The following is a 24,301-nucleotide window of genomic DNA, read 5'->3' as shown; positions in this document are numbered from 1 at the left end:
AACGTTCCCAGTCTGTAAGCTTCTGTTTAAATAATTTTATTCTTTATGCTTGTTGTCTAAGTATTATACATACAGCTTTTGATCTCCCCCTTTATAAGCTTGTGTTGAAAATTAACATCTTTTTGTTGTATTTGGTAAAATGAATCAAAACTTTAATCTCCCCGTCTAAAAGCTTCTGTTGAAATTAAAGCTTTATATTTTTTTTTCTCATATATATAAACCCTAATCTTCTCATCTGTGTAAGAAAGCTTCTATTGAAAATAAAATTTCCTTTTTTTTGTTGTGTTTTGTAAATAATAAATAGAAATTTTAGTCCATCATCATAAGAAAACTTCTTTAGAAATTAAGTTTATCTTTTTTAAGTACATATTTTTTTGTATTTGTCACTAAGAAACATGTTTAAGCACAAATGTTAGTTCGAGATAAAACAAGTATTTTTTATTAGATATAAACTTAAATATAAAACTAAAACTGAAAATAATGAATAAAACTTCTTCAACTGAAAGCCTAATTTTGTTGCGGCCCTATTCGCCAAAGGGCTGAGTTGTGTAAAGTAAGTTTAAATATATTTTATTAAAAAAACACCCAAAACAAAATATTAAACTTTAATATTTATCAAACAGATGTTGATAGGGATGTGACTGACGCTCAACCCATGGACACGGGGGATTCATCCGCCGAGTTACCAGGGCAACCATCAAACACGGTTACCCAGGAACCCCAAACTACCACCGCCCCATCTCAGCAACAAGGTTTGTGAAATGGTGTTTTTCTAATAATAGTTATAAAAAAAATTAATTAAAGTATTAATTGCCTGTGCATATAAGATAATGCCTAGAATCCAAAAAAGTTTTGAAATAATTAATTTTTATTTGAGTAAGGTAAATGTAATACCTTAAAATAAATGAAAAATGTAGACATAACTTGTTAGAACGAAAAAAAAAAGATTTAAAAAATAAGTAATTATTCATTCCGGGAGTTTATTTCAGTGTAAACCAAAAAGAATATACTAGTTAAAAAAAAACAAATGATATACATTATACATTAAATCACGATTCTTTACAGAGCCACCTGCATCAGATGCAGCAACCAATCAACAAGCAGCATCTGATCAACCGTCCAATCAACAGCAAGCAAATCAGGTAGACGACGGTCCTACTGTGTGGAACAACGTCGACCCCCAATTTCTCATCGCAGTACCCCAAGACGTCAGAGCTGAAATTATCAGGTATATTTTGTTGATTTTTGAATAATTGAAAGTTTGTTACGACACAGATATTTTGTTTCACTGATTTTACATTGATTAATATTGTCATAGAAAGTAAAAACTATTACAAGTTTAACTGTCATCTTTTTTTTTTGCAAATTTTGAAACCTTTTGTTAACAAAAAAAATATAAGAAGCATTTTGAATTTTTTTAACTAAATGCAAGAGTAGTAGGTGTTGCATATGTTAGATTATTACATACAAATTTTACATAACATCATTTTCTCCACAAATCTATACTAATATCTATTGAATACTGACTTTAAATCGATTAACATTACCTTAAAAAGTAAACACTATTATGAAACTTATCATTATCTTTTTTACTTGATTTTTTTTTTTTTTTTGCAAATTTTGAGCTTTTTAGTACGTTAAGCTTAAAAATAATATTATTAGAAAGCATAACATCATTATCTTCACACATCTATACTTATATTTTTTGAACACTAACAGTTTAATTTTCTTTCCACAGGGACACACTGAACAGAAACGCAGAATCTGGTAGCGGGCAAGCGAACGTTCTCAGCACCAGATTGAACCCTGAATTCTTGAACGCCCTCCCTCAGAACATCCAACAAGAAGTCATTGATCAGCAGAGGAGGGTTGGTAGTACTTTGTTTGAAATTAAAATTTTATTGAAGTCAAGTTGTATGATTCAAGTCTTTTATATTATCAATGAGATTTAAAATCTGATTTAACTATAAAACTGTCTTTATTTAATATAAAACTTGAAAAAGATGATTTAAGCTCATCTTTTTTTAGTAGAAAGAACAACTTGTATTGTGATTTTTATGATTTTTAAAACTACTTGATTATATGACCATTTTGATTCAAACACTTCTTGTATTCCTCATCTAATTATAATAACAGTAAAAAATGTTGTGTTTTATTTTAAACTGATAATTCGCAGCACGAAGAGCAACGCGCAGCATTCAATCAAGCGACGCAACCTTCAGCGGACAATTCCTCCTTCATCCACCAACTTGAACCTGATTTGAGGAGGCAGTTGCTAGGTTGGTATAAATAATAATAAGTACGTATCAATTAAATACAGGTGCATAATTTTTTTAGATAAGTATATACTTTAAGGTTGGTATAAGTCATAATTAACACTTATGATACATAATACATATGTAATAAGATTATAGTGCATAACTTTTTTAAGATAAATACATTCATAAGATTTTAGTGGAAATACATAACAATACTTAACACAAAATAAAAATAGATAGTGGAAATACATTAGAACATGCTTATATCACAGAATTTCCGATAAGGAATGCATTTACAAACTATTTTTAGCTGACAATGGTCACAAAAAACTTCTAAACTATGACGTAGCTAATAATAATACATAAGATTTTAGTGGAAGTACACTAATAATAACATAAGTGCATATGTAATTAAATATAGATACATAGCTAATTCAAATTATTCACGTTCAAAGCAATGGTCACAGAAGGACTGTAAGCCTAAAAATTTATTTTTTCTATGTGAAATGACCTCATAATAATCATAACAATGTTAACCAGGTGAGATGGAAGATTCAGAGATCGCCCAACTGCCGCAAGCTCTCCAGGAAGAAGCGAGGTCTCTGAGGGCGGAGAACGAGAGAAGGCAGATGGAGCAGCACAGGAACGTCACCGAACATTTGCAGAGGTTGGTGTTATGACGTAATATTATTAAGATATACTTATTTTTGTTTGGGACTTCCGTTTACAAGTGTGGTTACTTTTTAACTAAATCAAGTTCGTTATACTTGGCAAAGACAAAAATATCGAAATTTTCTAGATTTTATCCGCTGATTTCAAATAAACAAAACTAGTTATTTATTATTTAATTTAAAAAAAAAGCAAAGAAAAACTCTAAAACTAAACATCATCCTACCAACGACTAAACCCGTATTTTTTGTACGCTTCCACTAGAAGGCACGCAGAAACTTACGACAGATACCGCGCATTGCTTAATACATAAGTTTGATAATTTACAAAATTGTTTAGTTTTTGATTGTATCAATCGAAATTTTCTTGATTTTCTCCATCAAATTAAAACAAAAAGGGAATTAAAAAAAAAATCTGTTTAACAATTTATCTCAAGTATCTCAAAATCACCATTAAGTTCTTTAAAAACTAAGCAACATCCGACGACCAAACCCACTTTTTGTATGCATCTCTAAAACATCAAAATTTTCTTGATTTTATCCACTATTCAATTCAAATAAACAAAACTAGTTGTTTATTATTTCATTAAAAAAAACATAAAAAACTCAAAAACCAAGCAACATCCGACCAAACTAAACCCACTTTTTTGTATGCGCCAGAAGGTACGCAGAAATTGACCACAGATACCGCGACAGAGGCGGCATGCTGGTCGACTTCGGCGTTGCGGGCGGCCGCAGGAGGGCGCTCAGGTACCACCAGGGGAGCCAGGGCGCGCAGGCCGGAAATGGGGACAAGACGTTCCAGTCCAGGCAGGTCCTCGATCACGAGTCGCTGTCCCACCTGCTGCTGCTGCTGTTCGTGCAAGAAGACTCCAAGTTGAACGTTCAGGTCGGTTGTTTTGTACCTTAATATTCTCAATGCTTAAAGTAACAGCCATAAAAAAGTTAGAAGTAATTCTGTAAAGACTTTGAAAATTAATCCATTTTAATAAAAAAATGGACATGCTTTTTTTTTTACCTTAAGTCACGTTTAAATTAGTTTAAGTGGGCTTTTTGAAGTTGAAAAGCAAATGAAACTTCGTTCAAAGTATTTAATCATATCCAAAAGATTCAATTAATAACTTATATAAAAAGTCATAGATAATATTCTTATATGTCTACCTTTCAACAAGTTAATTTTCCAACAGGTTCTCCACAAAGTGTTCAGGAACGTATGTTACCACTCGGCCACCCGCGATTGGCTGGTATCCACTTTGGTATCCATCCTGCAACGTTCCGGGGACACCAAGGTTGCCAAGCAACCGGCTAAGAAGCAGGAAGCAACCACCGTCAAGTACGCCACCTCCAGTTGGATGTCGATCAAGCTGGACGGCGCTTTGGGTGCCAGGGCTTCCATTTTCCAAGTTTGTTGAAAAAAATATTTAATGTTATAACCTCTTTATAAATTTATATAAGTCTATATTTTGTTAAAACAAGTCTTTAATATTATTTTTAGATGCACAAATAAGAAGAAGTTATTACTTTGTATTTAGACAATAATGCACTTTTATTTAACTTAACTTTAAGAACCAAATAGTTATTTGCTTAACACAATTTATATTATGTTTAAACATGAAATGTGTACAGGCTAAATAGAGCATAAATTTTTCCAACTGATAAAACTAAAAACTTCCAACTCAGGTAGCGAAGGTGCCATCGCAATCTTCGAACAAGAAGTCTTCGTCGCAGAGGTTGGTGAAGAAGCTGTTCATCCACCCGCAAGCGGCGCCGCTGGTGGCCAGGCACGCCATCGACTGCTTGAACATGCTCAGCAAAGTGTTCCCCGCCGATTTCGTTCAGCCCCAGCAACTGGTTGCCAGCACCAACAAGAAGAGCAAGGAGTTGAATGGTGCGTTTGTTATCTTGTGTTTTAAATATATATTGAGAACTTAAAATAAGTGAGCAGTTTAACAAAACATTTAGAAGCTGAAAAATGTTGTATAAGTTAAGTATATAAGAGCAAGGAACTCAATGGTGGGTTGTTTATTTTTAATTGTCAGTTGAAAAAAAAAGACTATTTCTTTAATCAAGTTATAAAAAATTTATATTAATATTATATTGAATATATTGCCAAATATTTAACAAGGAACTTAAAGTATGTGAATATTGTTTCAAACTCCAAGTCATTTTTTCCCATACTTCCATATTACCAGTCTAAAAATTTATCAGAAACCATTATAATCATTTTAGTTTTCATAAGATTAAAGAGCTATAAAAGTTTGTTGAAGCTCTATAATATATTTTTACAGTAAATTTTATTCTTTAAAACATAATAGCAATGTTTATTTTGTTCAATTCAATAAAATTTGGCTTTTCAAACTTGAGCAAACATTTTTATAAAACGTTACATTTAGGTGAAGCCCACTTTTTTGCAAATGTAAAATAAATTTCTTATGCATAAACAAACAAAAGTTGCTAAAGTAAAATTTATACAATGGACTGTTACACAGTTGAGTAAATATTTGATGTAGTGCACATTAGACATATGGCTTTCATTATAAAATTTTATTATTGACTTATTGTTCACATTACTTCCAATTTATTACTAAAAAAGTACAAGTTTTTGTCTGCTCCTTACAAGTATTACGACACAGTGATAACTTTTGTTGAAATATTTTAAGTTTTAAATCAAATAGTGCGTAAATGTCTGAAAATTAATAATTTAAAGTAGATTTTAGATTGCCAAAATGCTTACCAAACAGACAATTTATTATAATTATTTTTCAAACTTGTAAAAGAATAGTGTGTTTGATTTTAAACTAAGCACGTTTGATGTAAGTGCTATTTATGAACATTACAATTCTGTTATACAGACGCGGAAGTGTCTTCGGATTTCTGGGACATTCTGATGAAATTGGACACTTCCTCTTCAACCAAGAAGAAGATCACCGCCACCTCGAGAGCGCACACGGCAACCATTGATCAGGAGAACAGACCCACCACTGGACCCGTTGTTATCAAGGTATGGGTTTTCAAGTTTTGTCGGTTTTTAAGCTTTTATTTCTTTTCGACTAATGCAGCTTCGCAATTTGTACCAAAAATAGTTCAAGCAAAGTACGTTGATACAGTTACACTATTTTTTTAAATTTAAATTTTGTTGAATTGTCTTAATTGTAATTTTTAACAATTAAACTATGCGTACGTTAAAAACACAAGTGTATGAAGTAACAAGTTAATCTAAAACGTTATTAAACTACAAATATTTATTTATCTTTCACGGGAATAAAAATAGCATAATGTCTTGAAATGTTGTTTATCTTATCAATAATACTTCACAGGACGCTGGTCAACTTCAAACATCTTGGTTGTCGTTCCTCTTAAAGCAATTGAGCCATCCTGTTGTTAAAAAGAACCAGCAATTAACTGACAGGATGCTGAAATTGTTGAGCAACATCTCCAAAAACATCAAGGCTCCACCAAAGTTAGTTTCACTCTATTTTATTTATATTACTTTCAGCTTAAAATTGTTTTCTTGTTTTGAATATTTAAAGTGTTACTAGATATCCATAGTAACTTATTATGTTAAAGTAAAATGTAACGTTTTCTATTATTGTTGGTATTATATAAAATTTTTAACTTGAAAAAATGAAATAGTTTAGCTTATACGTAAAACTTAAAGCTGGTTACGTATGAACTTCAAAAAGAAATTTATATTATTTAAACTTGATTTACTGAGGTTTTAAATGCATTTATAATAAACTAAAATTAAACTGACCTTTCACAATTGAAAATATCATATGCTTAATAATACTGTATATTAATATAAAATTAATTATTATTAATTTAAATTTTTATACATTTTATTAGTTTCTATCACTTCAGGAGCACATTGGCCCGAACAGTCACCCCGCCCCAAGCAACAACTCCCCCTAGCGAGGAAGCCTCCACCTCCCAGCAGCAACCCCCCGTTGCCACGCAACCGACCCCCGCTCCCCAGCAACCGCCCGTGAGGACCATGACGACGAGGACCATGTCGGCGCAGGCCTCGACGTCCAACACGCAGACGGACACGAGGGGAAACACCGCGACTGAAACCAGCACCACCACCAGTTCCAAGTCCCTCATATCCAGTTCTCATCAAGGGGAAAACACCCCGAAGAAGGAAGAGTGCTTGAAGGACGAGCTAGGTGCGTGTGATCTGTTTTATCTCATTGTTACTTTTTGTTTTTAAGCTAAATGAAAAGCGAACTAAAGTTTTGAAGTTTTTAGATATTAACTTCAAAGTTCATTCAGTGCATTCTTAATGGAATAAATTTAATATTGGTATAAAAACTTTTCTCTAAATCAAGTGCGTTTAATGTAAAGCTTGAAATGAATAAAAATACAAATAATATTTTTGAGTTATTCTAATAATTGAATTAAAATTGATAATATAAATCTCAGGCGTGTGCATCGAAGTGCTGACTTCACACAGTTGCAGCGAAGATGGTCTTGAGGATGCCACCCAACTTCTTCTACAATTGTCAAAATCAGCTGACCCGCTGAGATCAGTCATTGTTTCACTACTTGTTGACGGTTCGTATTTTTTGGAAATTTAAAAAGATATGTCTTTGGCAACATTTTCATAATTATTTTCTAGTGATATTCTAATACTTAAATTTTTAAAACTTTAAATGACTTCTCTTGAATTTACTGTTTAATGCTTTATGATCTTTAGGTAATTTGTTAATCAAGGTCTATTTTCAATACGTTCGTTTTGAAATAGTTAAGCTTAAGATTCTTGTTAACCAAAAAAATTAGGCTTTAATTATTAAACTTATCAAACTTTATATGGTAGAACATTTTTTAAACCTCATAATTATTTAGGTGGCAAAACCCTGGGAGTCAGGTTAGCAGAACAAATAAGTGGGCTGTACAGGGAAATAAAAGAATACAACAAAAACAAAAAATCAAACGTTGATTCGCCGTCTACCAGCTCAAATCAGGGAGAATTCACCAGCAGGTATTTATTGTAACTTATCTATTTTAATGTTTCATTTATTTTTATAAATACTTGCCTTTGTCGTACTTGTATGTAAAGTATTCCGTGATTTTGACAAAACTGTTTTGCTGGGAGAAATTATCAGCAGGTTTTTTATATTGCAAATTATGTATTAATGTATCTATTTAAAGTGCAGTACGATTATTTTGCGAGTTTTAAAATTATAGTTTACTTTTCTACGTTGAACAGTTATATTTAGATGTAATTGTCTGTACTAGACTTGAACGTAAAATATTCCGTAATTTTGAATATTCCGAGTAATTTCTTCAGTAAGCAGAACAAATGTATTTTTAGAAATAATTGTTTTACGTTACTACTTCAGCACAAATTAGCATATAAGTATAGTTTAAGATAGAAATAGAGAAAACAGAAATAGCTGTTTATTTTAATTGTGAAGCTCTTGGAAATGTATGTAGAAAAAAGAGAGTTAAATACATTCTTACAAAATTTTTGTTTCATAAATGTACAAATAATTATTGTTAAAATTTAATTGCCTGACGCTACCAGTAAAGTTTATATTTTTAAAAAAGGTGGTTATTTAGGGTATTTAATGTTTTAAAAGTTAAGCAAGTCAAGTGAACTTAAAAGTTCTAAGAAACTGATCAATCAATTAAAAGTTATTGCAACATTATTGAGCAAAAATACGTCAATAGAAATGTTGCTAAAGCTGGCAGTTTATAGCACGATTTTTACAGTTGAACCAGTTGTTTTAATGTTAGTCATGCTTTGTATACGTGTCATTCTAATTGTGACATTTTGTTAACAATTACATTAAAGTAAAGTTTTAATTTTTTTATGATTTTGTATTAACTTGAAAGTTAACTCGACATTTTTTACTCAAGTATGTTTAAATTTCGTTTAGTTTTTTTAAAACGGCTGTTACAATCAAACTCCAACCAAATTTAAGTTTTCAACTTTTTCATACAACCTTGTATTTAAAAACAAAAATTATTATCAACATACATGCAGGTTCAACAAAGATAAAAAGTTGGTGTTGAAGAAAAATTATAAGTTAATAAACTTCAATATACTTAAATGTAATAAAAACAAAATATGCAAACAGGTTCGACAAAGATAAGAAGTTGGTGCTGAAGAAAGACGACAAATTGGCGAGAGACCTTCAACTTCCAAGCATGCAACCCCTTACCTGCAAAACCAGCAGACAGGTAAAATTACAATTGGTAATATTTTTAGTACAGCTTTAAAATTAATATTTGTAGTTTTAACAAGAGAAACATACTGTTTCGTTTAATTTGTAGTTTTTAAGTAATGGATTTTGATGTAAGCATAAGTTAAATAAGTCCTAGTCAGTAAAAAAAAACTCTAATACTCTACTAGCTTGTAAAATAAATAAACGTTACATGAACTCAACAGGCGTTCTTCTTGAGAATACTGAAGGTTATATTGCAACTGCAAACATCAGGCAAACATCAGTACTTCAATTTCGTTCCCAACTCCAATCAAGTCAGGAGCCAGATTAGAAGATGGCGTAGACGTATGTTTATTTTATTTTTTGTTAAGTTAAACAAGCTCCTCCTCACAGACTAAAGTCAGTAAGTGGTCTTAAACCTTGCTTAAAGTCAGTTTTAAAGGCTGAAATTAAGTTTTGCACTTCAAGTGAAAAATTTTCTTACACCTAACTTCGTTTGTTTTAAATCGATTTGAGTTCAGCTTCAGGTTTTGATTAAACTTAAAATTTTGAGGACTCTCTTTCTCCCACTGGTTTTTTTAATATACAATTATCCAGAGAAAGACAATATTTGAAACATGAACGCAAAAATAACTAAACTCGTTTTTGTAAATAAAACAAACAATTAAACCGCAAGTTTTGTACACCCAAGCCGTTGCAGAGCACCCCAACACCCAGTTCGGTTTGTTCGACGGGGACTCTTTATTGGACATGGACGCTCTCAACGCCGCCTACCCCCTCCCCTCGTGGGTCACCAGGCACCAGCAGAGGTCGCAGGGTTCAAACAGGGGTGGCAGTAGCAGGAACAATGAAGCTTCGACAAGCGGTCAGGGTACTACAACTGAAAACAAACCGGAGGAAACGCAAGGTTGGTGAACTGATTAAAAAATATTGTAATTATGTAAGTAAATTATAAATATAAGAATTAATTTGCATTCCTTGAATTCTTATTTGTAAGATACGGTTTTCGTTCAACATATAATCTAAACATATTAAAATTTGATTTTGATATTTGGTTGGTATTTAATCTTTTATGGTAAAAAAATATTAATGATAGTATTTTTTTCTTATATTCTGTCAATATAAAATAACTAACAAAATAAGTTATTAATGTTTATTTATGTTTGCAAACAGCCACACTAGCAGAGAAATTGCAACTTGAGAGCTTGTGGAAAGTCCTCGGTGATTGTTTGAAAGAATTGGAAAAAAGTGGAGACGAACACGCAGTGCTTGTATTACAAGTAATATCATTTATGTTGTTCAATCCTGAATTAATATAATACTTATTTGGTTAAGTCTGTTTTTAACCTTAGGAAAAATGTTTTCAACAGTAAAAGATTTTTTTTCTAATTCACACCAAGTTATTTAAAAACTTGTCTACGGTTTATTCACCATTAACATCTTGATAAATTAAGATTCCCTTAAAAAGTTTTAAAAAGCGATTTTCTAAAAAACAACACTTAGAGCATACACTTACCTCACCAACATCTTTCCACTTTACAGCCCGCAGTTAAGATTTCCTCTAAGTAACTTTTCAACAAACCCCTTAAAACATTCGTTTAAGACAGTTTTTTTTCATTCCTTTTTTTTAATTTTTGTTAGTATGGTAGAGAAAATCCCATATACCAATCATTAACTTTATAATATAACTCTACCATGATAAATATTAATTCTCTAAAATATATAGTAACAACATGAGTTCCACCCACTAATATCCCCTAACTTAACCTTTCTCCTCACTTGAACAGCCCGCAGTGGAGGCGTTCTTCCTCGTCCACTCCTTCGACATCAAGCAGGACCAACCCGATCAGGAGGACGCGTCCACGAGCAGGAACGAGAATGAGGAAGTCATGAAGAGGCTCACCAGGTAATAAAAACATTTAAAAAATAATTAAACTATAATGAATAAAAAAAATAAAAAGTTAAAAATGATTGTTTGATTTAGTTTCAAACAAATAACGTCCTAATAGATATTATCTGATATTATTTGTTAAGCGATAAATAAGAGAGTACCAGGTAATAAAAAACTTGATTTTTAATTAATGAACGATCATTGAATACAATAATAAATAATAATAAACTACTTATTTCATAATAATAAATGTTCACCAGGGACGACTTCGAGCACTTCTTTGAAGACCTCGACGCGAAGAAGTCCGAATCGAGTCTGATAGACGACAAGATGCCCAAGAACGAGAAAGAGTTCCTCAAGTAAGTGTCGACTGTATTTGATGATAATAAAATTAATGAGTATGTTAATATTTGATCCAAAATTTAGTAGTTTCAGTTTACCTAGTTGTTTTTTTGTGGAGTTTGTTTGCATTTTATCGCTTTTATCTGCAGTTAGAAAAAAAAACATGTAAAAAGTAGGTTTTTTTTATGGGGTTAAGTTCATCAATTTTATTTCAACTTGAAACTTAATAATAAAAAATTTCCAACTCCTTTTTGGTACAAAACAATAAAAACAATTTGTGTCAGCTGTTGATGTTTGGGTGCAAGATACAATTAGAGACACATCATTAATAGGTTCTGTACTTGAACTATTATTTTTATTTTTATAATTTTTTTTTATTTATTAACATTAATAGATTATTATTAATTTTTATTATTAATTACTACTTGTACTATTTTCTCTCTACAAAGAAATTTCTCCTTTGTTCTTCCCTTTCTCCTTTTTCACAAACAAACTTCCGCAGGTTCGCCGATCGCCACCGCACCGTCCTCAACCAGATCCTGCGCCAGTCCACCGTCCCCCTGGCAACGGGCCCCTTCAGCGTCCTGGCAACGCACACGCGCGTCCTGGACTTCGACGTGAAGCGGAAGCACTTCCGGCAGCAGCTGGACAAGCTGAGCGAGACTTCAGGAAGCTCAAGGAGCAGGGACGACCTGCAGCTGAAGGTGAGCAGGAAAAATTTGTTCGAGGACTCGTTCAGGGAGTTCCAGAAGAAGTCCGGCGCCGATCTCAGGGCTAGGTTGGTTTATTAAAGATAATATGATAATTAGGAATAAAATGTTAATTTTAATATTTGTATTAAAGTTGTTTTTACTTGAGTTTTTCAACTGTAAGCTTTAGTGCCGATCTCAGAGCAAGGTTGGAATTTTTGTTTCGTGATATAAACATAATAATTTTAAGTTAAATATATATGCTTATATAATTATTTTTTTTAATGTTATATATCTTCTTATTATATGTTTATTATTTTATTTTAGACAAAGTTAAGTTTATGATTGAAGCTTTGTTAGCTTATGAGCGCTTTTTTTTCTATGACTTCCGGTGCTGGTTTAAGAACTAAGTTTTCAAAATTACGTAACAAATATAATACTAATTGGAAGTTTTTGTATAAACGTAAAACCGACCTCAGAGCAAGCTTGGTTTTGAATAATTAAATTAAAAATATATATATGTTAGATTTACAATTACAGCTGAATTTACTTACGCGTCAACTTTTGTAACCAAAAAATAAAATTGAATTTTGTCAAGAACTTGCTTTTTATGCGAATTTTTAGATAAATAGTGAGCGTAAAATTGTGTACAAATAAAACTATATAAGTAGCAGTTTTAATGTAAGTACGATATAAAGTCTTGATAATATTTTTTTTCCTCATATCCTCGAAGCGTTTATCTTGTTAAGATTAAGTTATTGCTCAGAAGAACTAGTGTTGAAATAAATTAAATCATGTTTGGAAATTGTCATTACAGAAATTGCTATAGCATACAAGTAATAAATTACTAGATTTTAATAATCATTATTTAATCTAATAATATTAATTAAACGAATATAAAGCGGAAGTGTTTGTAATCAGTCTACTGGAGTTTTTCATTTAAATTTATACTGAAGTATAATCTTTTTAATTATTTTGTTCTTCATAAAAAAATGTTTGTAAGCATTGGAATACAACAAATAAGTTTTAGTTGTTTTCCTATAAAACTTTTTGAGTTTGAACTATTAAACTCAGTTTCTACCAAAACTTATTGAGTTTAATCTTTTTTTCTGAGAAACGAAATTAAATTAGTCATAATCTCTTCACTTCCTTATTGAGTTAGCGCCAAAAATTGCTACATTTATATTATAAACTTTTTTAATTAAAATATATTTTGTTATACAATTGCCCACAAAAAGAAAAGGTCAAGTAAAAAGTTAATTTTGAAAATTATAAAAAATAAGTTTAATTTCAACTATATGTGACATTTTAAGGTTTTGTTTTGATCATGAGGTCTTTTAAGGCTAAAGTAAATTATAAATTTAATGAGTAAGATGCAATTTTATCATAATATTTGTTTTTTTTCTACTATTTTACCTAAATCTTAATCTTAATACCTAAACCTTAATCTACTAACTGACACTTAATAAATAAATCCATGTTTAACCAAAGTATACGTGGCATTTAAAATGTCAATACTCAAACAGGTGATGTGATAAATTAAAAACAAACAAACTATTCCTACTTCTAATTAGCCAACTGAAATTTTCTCCTTATGATTTAATCAATAGAAATCAGACTATAACTACAGTTAAATACCAGATAAAAATAATTATTAACCACTTAAAACTTCCTAAACTTCCAAAAGACCAATCAAAAATCTACTATACCAATTAACAAGTTTTAGCTGTGACATTCAAATAGTCACAAAAACACCAGTTATTAACCAATCCAACCTTACATTTTATTATATAAAAACTATAACAAATATAGATATATAATTAGCTAACAATCAAATCAAAAAAGGTTATATGTTGCATTCATTTTATTTAATAGTTATAGTTATCATTTATAAACAGGTTGTAAGCTTACAAATCTCATTAAAAACCTTTATTACCAATTACCAAGTCAGAATTTTATATATAAAATATATGTAATATATATAATATATAACTAATGATAAACTCATACTAACTATCAACTAATCAAAACAGGTTGTACGTAACATTCAATGAATTAATAATTATGTTTATTATTTTTCAGATTGTAATTTAATTAAATTAATAATTATATTTATCATTTTTTAGGTTGTACGTACAATTAAATTAATAATTAATTTTATAATTTTTCAGGTTGTACATTCAATTAAATTAATAATTATATTTTTTATTTTTCAGGTTGTACGTCACTTTCAAGGATGAGGACGGTCAAGACGCAGGTGGTGTTTTGAGGGAGTGGTATCAGGTAAATATTATTAAAATTATCCTAATTGAAAAAAAATAAAAAAATTGTAATATAATAAATATACAATACATTATCATTGAGCAGATATTCAATTAAAGCTGTTAAATTGTTCTATATATATTGAATAATTTGTTAAATAAATAATGTAATACATATACATTAGTAGGTCATAAGTGAGCAGATATTCAATCATAATTATTAAGTATACAATTAATATTTAATTAACACATAATATAATAATACATAAATTACAATAAAAATCATATAAATATAATAACATAGAATAATAATACAAATTATGTCAGGTGATTAGTGAGCAGATATTCAATCAGAACTACTGCTTGTTCATGTACAAGGGTCACGGTTGCTACGCGATAAACCCAACTTCGACAATAAACCCCGCCCATTTGCAGTATTTCGAAGTAAGTTGTTGAATAAATAATATTGGTTAATATTTAAAAATAATAAGTTTAAATTTAAAAGTTTGTACAAAAATTTGATATGAAAATTAATTAGTGTAAATGATATACTTGGTATGAATTTTCACTTTTAATTATTATAATTTTGTTTTTAAATAATAAAAGTTTTAGTTGTTTTATTAACCATTAACGAACTGTAGTAGAGTATTAAATAAAAAGTACATTATTCTTTTTTTTATGTAATATAGTTAAAATAGTATAGTATAACATCATAACTTATATTTTGTTTGATCTACATTCCAGTTAAAAATTAATATTTACAGTAATTTGAACAAATTGAAATAATTTATGTTTAAATAACTGAAAATGAACAAATAAAGCACAAGTTTAAAAAATCGTTAGATAAACTTAACATAAAAAAAATAAACATTGCAATACACGGCAAATATTTGTTTTTTCTAACGTTTTTTATTTGTGCAAATTAAATGTTTGCCTGAAATTAGCTTTTACCGATAAGTTAACATCACAGTAAACAGTTGTTTTTCTTAAAATAAATTTTTGACACAAAACGCTTAAAACTGCTCACTTTAAAATTTCGCAAAACTTGAGTACGCAAGTCCCAAACACAAGTGGATACCCAACTTTCTATTTTCCTTGAGTAATTTTTTCACTTACATTAAGCACGCTTCTCGAGAAATGCTATCATGATTATTATTAAAGCTCAGTGCGGACTTGAGTTTCGCTTTAGCGGTGGAAACGTTGTTTTAAGACGTCATTTGTTTTTTTAATTCAATCAGAAAAAACGCTGGGTTACTGAATTTTGATAAATCATTTTGTTTCGAATAATTGATGAAATACGTTGAACCGATTTTACTAGGTGTTATTTACGCTGTAAGTGCCTTTAGTGAATGAATATCCGTTCATTTGATTAATGCTAATAGTTTAAATGCTAATAATTTATTATTTAATTTAATCAGTTAAAATACTGGGCCATTGAATTTTTGATGAATCATCTTTTTTTAATCAATGAAAGATGCTAATCTAGGTGTTTTCAACGTTTTAAATACTTATAGTGGATAATTTTCAATGTTACATAACGAGATAAGTGTTTGGTCAATTGCTAGAAATATTACATCGCATTATCGGCTTAATGCGTTGGCGTATTTGCATTTGGAATAAATTGTTTGCCAAGCTGAATGTATCTTAAATTTTGCACATTTGCTTTAATTCATGTTTGAAATATGTTTTACAGTTTACTTCATTTAACACTATGTAAGTCCGCTTGAATCTATTCCATTCTAATATTTATAAACCATATTCAAAGTAGTTTTGTAAAAAAACTTAAACGTTCAAACCTGGATTTATTTATCATTAAAAATAGTTAGGTTATTACAAAAACAAAGCAGTCAATTGTTTGTATGCAAACAATATTTCTCAGTAATATGATGAGATAGCGGTTTCTTGATTACCAAAACTTTATTAACAGGAACTATAAAGCACAAGTGATTGGCTTGTAACTTTTTAAGTATTTTTTCAATCTAATATGTTCTTTACAATTGAAAGTAAAAACATACTAAATATCCTTTTACTATATCTTAAGTTGCTTATACACAATTCTAATTTTGTCATCCAAATATGTAATGTTCTAACTAAAATGTTTTTATTTTTGACTAATTAACAAAGTCTTGGCATAATAATAAGCTCGTCTATTGACAAAGGCTCTAGTTTTTAACTCTAGTTAATATATTTTTTATAACATCTAAATTTTAATTATTTACTTTATTCAACAGTTCCTGGGTAACATAGGCGATATTCAGAAACGAATAATAAATAATCTAAACTATTAATAAAAACCTTTTTATTTGAACAGTTCTTAGGAAGAGCAATAATTCTTATCTCACAATTTAAGTAGATGTTTTTATATTCATAAATGGCATATTTTTTCTATATCATACTAACTAAGAAAGTCTTATATGTATTAAGATATTTTTTACTCAACAGTTCGTAGGACGTGTGGTGGCGAAGGCGATATTCGACAATAAAATTATTAATATTAATAAAACAATTAACAAACTAATTATTCGAACAGTTCGTAGGTCGTGTGGTGGCGAAGGCGATATTCGACAACAAGCACATGTCGTGCTACTTCTGCAGGTCTTTCTACAAGCACATACTCGGCAAGCAGGTCACTTCCCACGACTACGAGTCCGAGGAACCCGGCAGCTACAGGCACCTGCTCTCAATGCTCGACCAATCGCTGAAGCAGATAGGCGTTGAAAACTGCCTCACGTTCTCCGTTGATGTAAGTTTGATTATATTTTTATTTTAGTTATTTTTTCTAATAATTTGTTTATTATTTTTTGTTGAAAACTGCCTCACGTTCTCCGTTGATGTAAGTTTGATTATATTTTTATTTTAGTTATTTTTTCTAATAATTTGTTTATTATTTTTTGTTGAAAACTACCTCACATTCTCCGTTGATGTTAGTAATTTTTTTTTCAACTGTTATTTTTTGAAGTTTTTTTGAATTTTATTTAAGTGTTGAAATTCGTCTCGCATTTTCTTTTGAAATTAGTGTTTTTGAGACCTTTTTTTATTTATATCCAGATCTATAGTTTTGAAACTTTCTTAGAGCTGTCTTATATATGCAATCGCTCCTGTGTTAATTAACTTTTTTTTTTAGCCAAGTCTCTTAATGTTATTGTGGAAATTGTCTCTTTTTTAGTCGTGATGCAATTTTTTTCAAAGGTTCATAAAAATAGTGTAAATGCATAAATAACCAACTTTGTTTTAATCTCAAGCAACATGACAAATTTTTACATGCTAGAGTTATACCTAACATTTAATCTAACTCTTACGTCATAATAACAAAACTGTTACGTCACACAGGAAAGTGAATTCGGAATGGCGGTTAACAAGGAGTTGAAGCCGGGCGGAAACGAAATTGAAGTTACAGAGGAAAACAAGAAACATTACGTGTACCTGTACTGCAAGCACAAAATGTGTGTCAACATTAAAGACCAAATCAAGTTTGTTTTTTGTGCTACTTTAAAGTTTATAAGTTATTAAGAAATAGTTGTTCAGTGTTTGACATATAATGGAGTGTCAGTTTGTTTACAAGCAAATAAAAAAAAATCTGTTAAAAAAGTAGAAATTGATTCTTCTTTCGGTTTAAGTTTCTGATAAGCTTAAGTTCTTGCTAATGAAACTTGTAAACCTGTTTATGATTATAATATTTTAAAGACCAAATACATAAAACTGTTTCAAAATGTAAACACATTTTTAACATTCATTTACCAACCATGGTGTTAAAATTCATTACGTATATTGAAATAATAAATAAATAATAAAAATGTTCAAAAAAAATTACAACATGACTCCACACAAACTAAATATTTCCATTTTCTCAACAGCGCCTTCCTGAAGGGTTTCTACCAGGTGATCCCGTTCAAGCTGATCTCGATGTTCGACGAGCAGGAACTGGAGCTCTTGATCTCGGGACTTCCCACCATAGACGTGGCGGACATGAAGGCGAACACGACCTACACGAGGTTCACCACGGCCAGCAAGCAGGTGCAGTGGTTCTGGCGGGCCCTGAAGTCCTTCGACGAGGCCACCAAAGCCAAGTTCCTACAATTTGCCACCGGTTGGTTGTTTGTTGAATAAATGAATAATAAGAATAAAACTTTTTGTTATATGTTAGTGGTTTTAAAATATTTTTTTCTCAAGTCTCTACAAGGCTACCAAAGCTAAATTCTTTCAATTTGCCACTGGTCGGTATATTAGATTAGATTGTAATAAATAAATATTTTTTGCTGGTTTTAAACTTATTGAAAAATGACTTTTGTTTTATTAGTTGGCAAATAACTATTAAACCAGAACGTAAGTTTCAATTTTATGATTCACATTAAAATTATTGTTGCCCTTAAGTCCTATAATAAATTAATTACTTATTTGTTTCCTTTATACTATTGGTTGGTTATATTGAGTGTTTATTTTAATTCAGTAATAATTAAATTAAGAAGTCAAACTTTGCACAATTCTCTTGCTTTTCTAACTAATGTAGTTTCTTCAGTTTGCTACTAGTTGGTTACTAGTTATCATTAAGAGCAAATAAGTATATTTTATTCTAAGTTGTTACACATTATTTTCCTACTGGTTATTTATTATGTATTTTTATCGTTGAAACTTGAATTATCACTTATGTTCCAACAAATTTCCTTTCTTTTTTAAGGTTTTATGCTTACTAAAATAGCTTTGTCTATTAAAAAAAATTCAATTTGTCAATTAAAATCTAGGTTATATTTATTATATAAAGTTTTGAATTAAATTGGCACAAAATCAAATTTCTAAATTTTTCAAACATCTGTTAGTTGGTTGTATATTTTGCAAGTTTAAAGTTTCTTGTTAGTAAAATCATACGAGTAATAATATTTAAGCAAGTATTGTTGAATTATTATAATCTTTTTTAAATGCATCTAAGCAAATCACCTGTTAAAAGCAGTAGATGTTTTACTTGAGTTTGAAATGTGAAGAAACTATTTAATAATTCATACTTTTTCTTATCTAGCTCTATGCGTAGTTAGATTTTAAATTTCTGCTAAAGATTTTCTAAACTCTTCTAATGTTATGAGCTGTTTTCTTTGATATTTAAAGTTTTCATTTAAAATTATCTTTATTCTTCAAAACAAATTTTAAATTAGATTCTTCAAAACACAAAAAAAAAACAAAATTTTATCTTCGTTTGTAAAAATATTCAACTGAATTGATACCACTTGTTTTGCTTAACACAAAAGTTTAATGATTAGCTTTACTAAATTCTTATTACTTAGTTTATAAATCCTAACTTTCACTGGATTTAATTTCAACTTAATATATAAATTAATTGATTTTTTTATAATAAATATTGTAGTTGAAAACTATTTTATTTTTCAAACCACCATTATACATAAGAGTGCCACATTTTAACTCCACGTTTTTTAAAGGAACTTTGTTACCACTCACAGATTGGTATTAAAAGTTCATTTTAATTTAAATCTTGTATTTTAAACAGGAACATCAAAAGGTCCCTATTGGTGGAAAACAAAATATGACTTGCAATTTAAAAATTTTACCAAGTTATTGTTCTTATTTAAATGTTTTTCCTCACAGGAACGTCAAAAGTGCCGATTGGCGGTTTTTCGAGGTTGGAAGGCATGACGGGCGTCCAGTTATTCCAAATTTCAATGGACAACAGGTCCACTGACCGGCTACCTTGCGCCCATACTTGGTTAGTTTATCATTAGAAATTAAAATGTTTTTGATTAAATTGAAATATTAATTTAAAAATCAAAAATAGTTATAAATGAAATACTTGTTTGTAAGTTCAAGTTTTTTACACATGTTTTACTAATCTGAAATGTTAAACATTTTTAAATCCTAAAACTTTGAGATGAAAATAAATCAACTGAAGATTTATTTTCTTTGCATCCTTAAAAATTACTTAGCATAAGTTATAACAAATTTATTTGTTTATAAGCAATTTTTTTATTTCAGTTTCAACCAGTTGGACTTGCCGTTGTACGAAACTTACGACAAACTTCGCGAGAAACTCCTCCAAGCAATCAACGAGTGCACGGTTGGATTCGGCCTCGCTTAACTATGACGTCATAATGACGTCACAACAACACGGTTGGCTTCGGCCTTGCGTGACGTCACAATATACATCATAACTTCTATAGATAATTCTTTCATAACTTTTCGCTTCTTTTTTATACTTTTTTTCTTCTTACGTGTTTCTGTGTGTTGTTTTGCGAAAAGTCCATTTTGTTGTATAGGTAAAAAAATTCCCCCATTTTTTTTTGTTGCGAATTACCTTGTGTTTTGTTAAATGTCTCATTTCTTCTTTTTATTGTTTAAATTGACTTCTGGGTTCGCAAATTGTGTATTTGTTAAGGAATAAATGTCATATAAATTAAGAAAATTTGTTTTTTGTATAAGTAAGTATTGTTATCTAACACTTCTAAAAATAATTTGTATACAAGGCCTTACATTAAAAGTAACTTGAATATATCTTAAGTTTTGAGTTTAAGTTACAGTCAATATACCATTAAAATAACAAAAATATTTTTTACTGCATAAGTCATTAACTACTTAATTAAAAAAAAAAAAGTTTGAGACTTGAAAATTTAAACTAACGCATAAAACTTCTAGTTTACAGACATGGTATGTTAAAATAAATACTAGTATTATGTAATTCATGATAAGCTTTTGTCAATATTAACTATCATGATTTAAATATCATCTTTGTTGTTCGTTACATGAAATATTAGTTGTTACAAAAGACTTGTGATAAATGTAACTAGTTTTTCACGCTAGTAAGTTTTCATATGTCATAAATTAAAAATTTCACAAAATTTTAAGTGGTTTTTATACAATTACCTTCCAGAGAGAGTTATTACAATAAAAAGTAAAAATAATTTGTTTGATCATAAATGTATCTAAGTGGTAACTAATAATTAATTTAAAAATCCAATAAGACTTAACATAGATAAAATAGATATGTTTAAAACAGTTTATTAAGAAGAGATAGTCCAAAACAGTGCTTATTTTTAAAGCTTTTTTTTTAATTGTAGTAAAAAACAATATCTTGTAAGCACAATCTTTTAGCTGCTCTACAAATGAAACTTGAATGTAGTTTTCGGATGTTGCTAGATATACTGAGATATTTGTATGAGCTACATTAATTAAAAAAAAAATATTACAGTAGGCAATATACAGGCTTTGAATTTACTTAGTTTGTTGTAGTTGAAGACTTATATATTAAACACAATACGATACTTTTATTATTTCTCTTACAAGTTGTAAAATAGAACAAACTAACACAGCTTGTTGTTAAGTTATATAGAGTTTAAATGTAACTTTATTTCAAATACAAATTGAAAAAAAGCCATAAGTTAAGAAAAAATTTCTAATTTTGTAAAAGTGTTTCAAAATCATAAAAGTTCTCAATGAAACCGTACTTATAAAAAAGGCCAAAGTAGACATAAAAGAAGTTAAAGTCTTAAAACTATAGACATATTATAAAGAAAAAAAATTATTCACGAAGTATTCATAAAAACAGTATGTCATATAGATGCAAAACTTTGAACTGCTAAAAAATCTATAATTTTTTAATTAAAACATTCCAAAACAAATCGAAGCTTTCACAAAACTCAACAAGTAAATCTGTCAGCGCTGACAAACAACAAAATATTTTCGAAACAAGATGTGTAGAGAGTTCACGTTGCAGATCGATCTGATAATCGATATTCGCGAAGTTCGACATTCGCGTTGTTCGATGAAAAGCTCCGTTAGGTGGGTCAGAGGTCGCCGAGTCGGATGTTTTCGCTTTGTTGATGAAAATATAATATGTGAAAATTATTTTGTTTTTGTCGGATTTATTGAAGAACTCGAACCTTTATGCACTCAAAAAAAGTATGAAAAATTAAAAATATTTTTTTACTAAAATATGTGAAAAATAAATTTAAGAGGTTTACTTTTCGGGTTTAAAATGGTATCGACTTTTTGAGCAAAAATTTAATTTTTCCCTGGAAAAAGTTTGGAACTGATATACCTTGGCAGCTTATAAACTAAAATGGTCTGATACACTTTTTCAAGTTTTGTAAAAAATACCTCATACAGCCTTTTACTTTCTAAAACTGTATTTATGTCTAAATACTTTTTCTAACATTAGTGTTTTTATAAGCAAAATAGCTTAAGAGCAATGAGGCTTTTTTTAGTCTTTAAGCTAGTGCTTTTTGAATGTCTTTTTATTATATCATTTTTTATAAGTTTGTCTTACAAGGTTTTACATAGCCTTTATAATGTACTTGTGGTCCACTTAGTAGTTAAACTTTTATTTTATGAAAAAAGCCTACTTTACTGTATACTTTGTAACAATTCCAATAAAACATTTTAGGCGGTATAACCACAATGTTTAGAAACGAAATTTTCAGTTTTAAAATGCTTGTAAGGTCATGTTAAGCAGAAAAATATTTGTGTAATTTCATTTAACAAGACATTAATGTTATTAAACGGTGTGTAGCAATTTTAAGCGAGGATTATGCGGCTTTTAATGTTTATGTAGCACATTTTCAATTCAGACGCAATTAAGCGTTTTTTTTTATGTATACCTGGTAATTTATTATAAAAAAACATACAATCATGGTTACTTGCAAAAAACATATGAAATTTTATTTAAGTTTGTTGAACAACATTGTTTTTGATTTAATATTTGTTTTACGTTGTTTTTTATTGTAATGGAATTAAAACTAGCTGATAACTGTAGTTAAGTAAACACTTTATACTATTTATTTTAAGTTAAGATACTTTCGTATTGGTATTTTTAATATTATTATCATTTAATAGGTATGTTATGATTTACCAAAGAAAAGTTTTCGAAAACCATAAAAAATATTTACTCAAAGTAAACTTCAAAACTTACATTCAAACAAAGTTCAAAAATTTTCCGAACACGAAATAAAATTCAAAACTGTGGAAAATAAAATTAACTTGGATGGCAGCCACTTTGCGGTAAGCTGCCCTCACAATAAAAAGGAGAAAAAATAAATCACTGTGAAAAAAAAAAAGGTTTTTGTTTGATATTTATATAAACCTTGCGCAACTTTCAACAATCCTTTTTATTGACCCCATTGTGTTTGACACTTTTTGAGAAAGTATCTTTTAAAGCTTCCTCTTGCAGGTAATTCGTTTAATAATTTAATGTTCAGTGAGATATTATAATTTCAACTTCCGCATTTCAGTTCAATTTTCACGCCACTTTTCAGCTCTGCTTAAATTCATTATATTTTTTACTTGCAAAACCAGTCGAAAGTATGAGCAACGAAGTTTCTAGAAAAATTGCAACCAACCCAGTTACGCTTCTCCATGGCAACCGAAATTGAAACGTCGTTGCCACGCAAAACCGTTGCCAGGTGATAAACTGTGACCGGGTAGAAATTTGAAATTTGAATTTCTGATTTCCAACGCATCGAGCGTCTGCCCTCAAGGCTCTCTCGGTTTTCTCGCGTTTCTCACACCTTTGACGTCACAATGCAGTTGGAATGAGCCGATGATGGCTGCTTACATAAAGCGACAATGAGATGATGAGCGCGCGTGGAAAGGGGGAAGAAATTGTTGAGCAGTGGAAATAAAATGCGAAGTATTTTTCATTTGCTGCAGCTTATAAGCTTCTTTTTCTTAAGAAAAAAAACTAAAAACTTTTTTTTTGATTACAAAGTTTAAATAGTTTCACCAGACGAAAAATGCAATCAGACGCGCAATGCCGCTAATCGACGCTTCGATGACGAGACCTCGCAGACGTCCGGAACGTGACGGCCGTTCGGAAAAACTTCCACGGCTTTTTATCGAGAGGGGAAATTGCTCCCATTATTTGAAAATGCGCCGCCTAAAACCAATCCTCGCTCCAAATCAAACTTTATACCGAAGCGCGCCTTGAAAACCATCCTTAAATTTTCGCCTTTTCACATCATTTTTTTTCTTGGATTTTTCGCCGCACCTGGGGGCTTTACAACATTCATCCATGCGTTTCGATATTTCGA

At 29.9% G+C, this 24,301-nt stretch overlaps 1 protein-coding gene across 8 annotated transcripts in view; it reads left to right on the top strand.

Annotated features, from left to right (window-relative positions):
* Positions 1-20,676, top strand: part of LOC145833860 (E3 ubiquitin-protein ligase HUWE1-like) — a 90,003-nt gene extending 69,327 nt beyond the window's left edge. For 5 of the 8 annotated variants that reach the window (XM_082941099.1, XM_082941141.1, XM_082941115.1 and 2 more), the window contains 27 exons: positions 624-752; positions 1,066-1,228; positions 1,739-1,868; positions 2,177-2,279; positions 2,799-2,925; positions 3,587-3,815; positions 4,114-4,329; positions 4,607-4,814; positions 5,779-5,927; positions 6,244-6,386; positions 6,788-7,092; positions 7,349-7,480; positions 7,772-7,907; positions 9,010-9,112; positions 9,321-9,441; positions 9,797-10,003; positions 10,270-10,376; positions 10,884-11,002; positions 11,248-11,346; positions 11,832-12,107; positions 14,235-14,301; positions 14,607-14,723; positions 16,810-17,022; positions 17,610-17,749; positions 18,134-18,366; positions 19,872-19,989; positions 20,256-20,676. In XM_082941099.1, coding sequence (XP_082797225.1) covers positions 624-752; positions 1,066-1,228; positions 1,739-1,868; positions 2,177-2,279; positions 2,799-2,925; positions 3,587-3,815; positions 4,114-4,329; positions 4,607-4,814; positions 5,779-5,927; positions 6,244-6,386; positions 6,788-7,092; positions 7,349-7,480; positions 7,772-7,907; positions 9,010-9,112; positions 9,321-9,441; positions 9,797-10,003; positions 10,270-10,376; positions 10,884-11,002; positions 11,248-11,346; positions 11,832-12,107; positions 14,235-14,301; positions 14,607-14,723; positions 16,810-17,022; positions 17,610-17,749; positions 18,134-18,366; positions 19,872-19,989; positions 20,256-20,358 — 4,193 coding nt within the window. In that variant the 3' untranslated portion in view covers positions 20,359-20,676. The remainder of the gene's footprint in view (positions 1-623; positions 753-1,065; positions 1,229-1,738; positions 1,869-2,176; positions 2,280-2,798; positions 2,926-3,586; positions 3,816-4,113; positions 4,330-4,606; positions 4,815-5,778; positions 5,928-6,243; positions 6,387-6,787; positions 7,093-7,348; positions 7,481-7,771; positions 7,908-9,009; positions 9,113-9,320; positions 9,442-9,796; positions 10,004-10,269; positions 10,377-10,883; positions 11,003-11,247; positions 11,347-11,831; positions 12,108-14,234; positions 14,302-14,606; positions 14,724-16,809; positions 17,023-17,609; positions 17,750-18,133; positions 18,367-19,871; positions 19,990-20,255) is intronic. The other 3 variants (XM_082941149.1, XM_082941133.1, XM_082941123.1) reach the window with 3 other exon arrangements.
* The last annotated feature ends 3,625 nt before the right edge of the window (positions 20,677-24,301 follow it).

This window comes from Thalia democratica, chromosome 1 (genome assembly GCF_965202585.1).
Source record: "Thalia democratica chromosome 1, ktThaDemo2.hap1.1, whole genome shotgun sequence".
NCBI classification, from domain to species: Eukaryota; Metazoa; Chordata; class Thaliacea; order Salpida; family Salpidae; genus Thalia; species Thalia democratica.
Note: the sequence above shows the minus strand (reverse complement) of the source record. Positions and strands in the feature narration are given on the sequence as shown.